Source organism: Anser cygnoides, chromosome 2, assembly GCF_040182565.1.
Source record: "Anser cygnoides isolate HZ-2024a breed goose chromosome 2, Taihu_goose_T2T_genome, whole genome shotgun sequence".
Taxonomy (NCBI): domain Eukaryota; kingdom Metazoa; phylum Chordata; class Aves; order Anseriformes; family Anatidae; genus Anser; species Anser cygnoides.
The window spans coordinates 121,948,746-121,954,745 of NC_089874.1; the positions used below are offsets into that span (position 1 = coordinate 121,948,746).

At 44.0% G+C, this 6,000-nt stretch overlaps 1 protein-coding gene across 3 annotated transcripts in view; it reads right to left on the reverse strand.

The window, feature by feature from the left end:
- The window catches only part of LOC106038403 (uncharacterized), a 33,946-nt gene extending 29,493 nt beyond the window's left edge, over positions 1 to 4,453 (reverse strand). For 2 of the 3 annotated variants that reach the window (XM_066992993.1, XM_066992992.1), the window contains exon 1: positions 2,132 to 4,453. In XM_066992993.1, the coding sequence (XP_066849094.1) occupies positions 2,882 to 4,453 (1,572 nt within the window). In that variant the 3' untranslated portion in view covers positions 2,132 to 2,881. The remainder of the gene's footprint in view (positions 1 to 2,131) is intronic. The other variant, XR_010829678.1, reaches the window with a different exon arrangement.
- Positions 4,454 to 6,000: the final 1,547 nt, after the last annotated feature.

A 6,000-nucleotide genomic window follows, 5' to 3' on the forward strand; every position in this document is an offset into this window, starting at 1 on the left:
TGCAACTCCCTCTGCTTCTTCGCCAGCTTCCCAGAAAGCCCAAAGGTTAAGTGAAAATAGCAAGCAATTCTTCACCATCCTGGGAGCCTGCATTTGTATAGAGACTCAGCATGGAAGTATGATAAGGTGCATTTAGGAGAACAGCAAAACTACTACAACACAGATGCTATAGTAATGCCTCAGCATATATTCTCAAGGGGGTTGGTTTGTTGTGTTCTTCCGAAGGTAAGCAAGATGCAATTTTGTGCATAGAAAGAAAAAAAATTCTTTACAATATATGCAAAGCTATCCAAACTGTCCGCAACTGCAATGCAGCTTGAGCAATCATCCTCCATTCACTGATCTCTTTTGGAATCCACTTACCTGACAAACACCCCCAGTTCAATTATTTCTGTGGCATCCAGACTGGGCACAAGGCAGAAGCAAACAGCTAAACATGGCACGTTTGAAATGAAATTCAGCTTGAGATACTGAGCAGAAGAAGGAGTAGATGGCACAGAGCGGTCTATGTTGACTAAGATTCAACTTGCCTTTGTATATGTCATTAGCATCACCTACATAAGCTGCAGTAGAGGTCATTTCAGAATGTTTCTCTAGAACTGGTTTACACTACACTGTTAGTGATTTATGGTAAAAAGGGAACTGATGAGATATAAAGTAATTTTAAAATATTTTTATATTTTATAAATTTCTTTTAAATTGAGAGTGTATTACCTAATCCTGCCTGGCAATGGAGGCCAATGCACACCAATTAGTTTTCAAGTCTCATGCTGCTAATACTGTGCATCCTGGACCTTGTGAGACATGACCACATAGAACGCAAAATACTTCTATTACAAGCAATACTTGAAAAAGGTCTTCAAGAACACATATTTCAGAATCATCATCATTTTCTGACATCTATTTCTCAAGCCATCTTGATGCAGGAGGCGGTGAGAAATATATTTAAAAATTCATTTCAAGTATCCTATTTATTGTTTCTGGTGATTTAGGACTACTTCATAGTACAAGCTAGCTTTTTTTAACTTAGGTCATAATTAGTCATATCTGCCTACAACAATTAAATAGAAGAGTTAAAAATAGAAGAGTTAAAATTTAAATTACACCATCTTGACACTGCAGTCTCACAAGCAGCAAGAGGTGTTCCCATTGCTGTAGAAAAAGCATTTCCATCTTTTCAAAATACACATTTAGAAACCCAACCTGCTTTACTAGGTTCTATTAAGTAAACTGCCAATTTAAAATGTTTTTCTTTTCTTGTTAGGTTAGCAGAGGCTTTAAACAGAAAAAGTGCCTCATCCAAGATGATGAATGAGCAGTCCTCACTCCTCAAAAATAAAGGAAGAGAGAATAGCGATGACAACTGATGAAGCACTGAAGACCACCCAGTAAAGAGGACCATAGGTAGAAGTTCTGCTTAATAATCTCAAACACTCTGTGAAGACGATGGTTCTTTTTTGCATAAAGCATTGAGCGGCTGGAAACTGGTGATGGGAAATATCACCAATTCTAAAAAGAATTAGGATATAATACAGAAAAAAATGGATAGCACTATGAACCGGAATACTAACAGAGGAGTGACACTCCACGATAACACAAGATATACAATTTTTTGCACTTCATAATAAGAATCTTCTCTATAAAAGGAATTCACCCGTTTAAGACATCTGAGATGTATTTTATAATTATTTATATTTATAATTATTAACTGAAGACAATGATGCAAAGCTTTGTGATCACATATCCTACTACTCCTCAAACTTCCTTACACAGCCTACTCAGAACAACCACGATCATTTTTTTGTAGATTTAAAATATTGAAGAAAACTTTAGAAATGTAAATTACCAATTGTGTTAATCTGTTCTGTAATTCTCCATCAACTGTTAAAACTACAGTTTAAAAAAAAAAGCGTTCTCATACGTATGCATCTGGATAGGACAGAAGCAGCTCAATTCAATTGCACTTGCTGGGGAAGCCAAATACAAAGTGATTCTTTCAGATTAAAATTTCATATGATCTCTTAGCCAAAAAAAAAATTTTTGCAACACTGAAAAGGCTTAGAAGAAAGAAAAAAAAGAACATTTCTAAGAACTATTTTTCTACTTGGTATTTATGTCAAAATTTTTTCACCTTTTTGATGACTGTTGTGGTTTAACCCGGCTGGCAGCTAAACACCACACAGCCGTTCGCTCACCCTCCCCCCTCCCTCTCTGGGATGGGGGAGAGAAACGGGAAAGTGAAGCCTGTGAGTTGAGATAAAGACAGTTTATTAAGACAGGAAAATAATAATAACAATAATAATAATAATAGTGATAATGGTAATAGTATTAACAATAATAATGTGTAAGAAAACAAGTGATGCACAATGCAATTGCTCACCACCCGCTGACCGATGCCCAGCCTATTCCCGAGCAGCCGGCCCCCCCACCCCGGCCAGCCACCCCTATATATTGTTTAGCATGACATCAGATGGTATGGAATACCCCTTTGGCCAGTTTGGGTCAGCTGTCCTGGGTCTGTCCCCTCCCAGCTCCTGCTGCACCCCCAGCCTGCTCGCTGGCAGGACAGAGCGAGAAGCCAAAAAGTCCTTGGCCTGGTGTAAGCACTGCTCTGCAACAATTAAAACATCAGCATGTTATCAGCGCTCTTCTCATCCTAATCCAAAACATAGCACCCTACCAGCTACTATGAGCTACTTAACTCTGTCCTAACTGGAACCAGGACAGATATCCACCCCTTATTCCATACCATTTATGTCATGCTCAGGTTACACTCTGTCCAATACATTCTAATTAATCACCATTTTCATCTATGATATATAGCAATCATGGTAGTGATGACATACATTATTATATAATAATTAACATACTACAATTCAACTCATGGGCTATTCTCACCCAGTATCAAATCCCCTTGAGGTACACACCGGACCTCCCCATTCTTTTGCATTACCCACCAAGTGCATCCAGGTCCCTGAGCAAAAGCAATTCCACGAATGGGTTTGCCTTTTCCTGAGGCAGGAGTAGCCCAGACTGTTTTACCCAGCATGTTTCTTACGTGCACTACAGGAACTTTATCCCCTTCTACAGTGCGTAACAGGTTTGATTGGGCAGGTCCAGCTCGGTTGGCAGATCCCCTGGTATTGACTAACCAGGTGGCCTTTGCCAAATGTGTATCCCAATTTTTGAATGTCCCAGCACCCATTGCTTTCAGTGTAGTCTTCAACAGTCCATTGTATCGTTCAACTTTTCCAGAGGCTGGTGCATGATAGGGGATGTGATACACCCACTCAATACCATGTTCTTTGGCCCAAGTGTCTATAAGGTTGTTTCGGAAATGAGTCCCGTTGTCTGACTCAATTCTCTCTGGGGTGCCATGTCGCCATAAGACTTGCTTTTCAAGGCCCAGGATAGTGTTCCGGGCGGTGGCATGGGGCACAGGATATGTTTCCAGCCATCCGGTGGTTGCTTCCACCATTGTAAGTACATGGCGCTTGCCGTTGCGGGTTTGAGGGAGTGTGATGTAATCAATCTGCCAGGCCTCTCCATATTTATATTTCAGCCATCGTCCTCCATACCAAAGAGGTTTTGACCGTTTGGCTTGCTTGATTGCAGCACATGTTTCACAGTCATGAATAACCTGGGCTATAGTGTCCATGGTCAGGTCCACCCCTCGATCACGAGCCCATCTGTAGGTTGCATCTCTACCTTGATGGCCTGAGGTGTCATGGGCCCATCGGGCTATAAATAATTCACCTTTATGTTGCCAGTCCAGGTCCACCTGAGCCACTTCAATCTTAGCAGCCTGATCCACCTGCTGGTTGTTTTGGTGTTCTTCAGTAGCCCGATTCTTGGGCACATGAGCATCTACATGGCGTACCTTTACAACCAGGTTCTCTACCCGGGCAGCAATATCTTGCCACAATGCCGCAGCCCAGATGGGCTTGCCCCTGCGCTGCCAGTTGTTCTGCTTCCATTGCTGTAACCACCCCCACAGGGCATTTGCTACCATCCATGAATCAGTATAGAGATAGAGAACTGGCCACTTTTCTCGTTCAGCAATATCTAAAGCCAGCTGAATGGCTTTTACTTCTGCAAACTGACTCGATTCACCTTCTCCCTCAGCAGCTTCTGCAACTCGTCGTGTAGGACTCCATACAGCAGCTTTCCATCTCCGATGCTTTCCCACAATACGACAGGACCCGTCAGTGAACAAGGCATATTTCTTCTCATTTTCCGGTAGCTTGTTGTACAGGGGGGCTTCTTCAGCACGAACCACCTCCTCCTCTGATGATATCCCAAAGTATTTGCCTTCTGGCCAGTCCATAATCACCTCCAAGATTCCTGGGCGACTGGGGTTTCCTATTCGAGCCCGCTGAGTAATCAGTGCAACCCACTTGCTCCATGTAGCATCAGTTGCATGATGCGTAGAGGGGACCCTTCCTTTGAACATCCAGCCTAGTACCGGCAGTCGGGGTGCCAGGAGGAGCTGCGCTTCAGTACCGACCACTTCCGAAGCAGATCGAACTCCTTCATATGCTGCCAATATCTCCTTTTCAGTTGGAGTATAGCGGGCTTCAGATCCTCTGTATCCCCGACTCCAAAACCCCAGGGGTCGACCTCGAGTTTCCCCAGGTTCTTTCTGCCAGAGGCTCCAGGTGGGACCATTCTCTCCGGCTGCGGTGTAGAGCACATTCTTTACATCTGGTCCTGTTCGGACTGGCCCGAGGGCTACTGCATGAACTATTTCCTGCTTAATTTGTTCAAAGGCTTGTCATTGCTCAGGGCCCCATTCAAAAGCATTCTTCTTACGGGTTACTTGGTAGAGCGGGTTTACAATCAGACTGTAATTTGGAATATGCATTCTCCAAAACCCCACGACACCTAGGAAAGTTTGTGTTTCTTTTTTGCTAGTTGGTGGAGACATAGCTGTTATCTTGTTGATCACATCCATTGGGATTTGACGACGTCCATCTTGCCATTTAATTCCTAAAAACTGGATCTCTCGTGCAGGTCCTTTAACTTTATTCTGTTTTATGGCAAAACCGGCCCTCAGAAGGATTTGGACTATTTTCTTCCCTTTCTCGAAAACTTCTTCTGCAGTGTCACCCCACACAATGATGTCATCGATGTACTGCAGGTGTTCAGGAGCTTCCCCCTGCTCCAGCGCAGACTGGATCAGTCCATGGCAAATGGTAGGGCTGTGTTTCCACCCCTGGGGCAGCCGATTCCAAGTATATTGGACTCCCCTCCAAGTGAAAGCAAACTGTGGCCTGCACTGTGCTGCTAGAGGGATGGAGAAAAATGCATTAGCGATATCAATTGTGGCATACCACTTGGCTGCCTTTGATTCCAGTTCATACTGGAGTTCTAGCATGTCCGGCACTGCAGCACTCAGTGGTGGCGTGACTTCGTTCAGGCCACGATAGTCCACTGTTAGTCTCCACTCACCATTAGACTTTCGCACTGGCCATATGGGACTATTAAAAGGTGAATGAGTCTTGCTGATCACTCCTTGGCTCTCCAGTTGACGAATTAGCTTATGGATGGGACTCAGGGAGTCTCGGTTGGTGCGATATTGCCGCCGGTGCACAGTTGTGGTAGCGATCGGCACTTGCTGTTCTTCAACCCTCAGCAACCCCACAACAGAAGGGTCCTCTGAGAGACCAGGCAAGGTAGACAACTGTTTAATGTCCTCTGTCTCCAAAGCAGCTATGCCAAAAGCCCAGCGGAATCCTTTTGGGTCCTTGAAATATCCTCTTCTAAGATAGTCTATGCCAAGGATGCACGGAGCATCTGGGCCAGTCACAATACGGTGCTTTTGCCACTCATTACCGGTTAGACTCACTTCAGCCTCCAATACAGTTAACTGCTGGGATCCCCCCGTCACACCATAAATACAGATGGGCTCTGGCCCTTTATAGCTTGATGGCATTAGAGTACATTGTGCACCGGTGTCTACCAAAGCCTTATACTTCTGTGCGTCTGACGTGCCAGGCC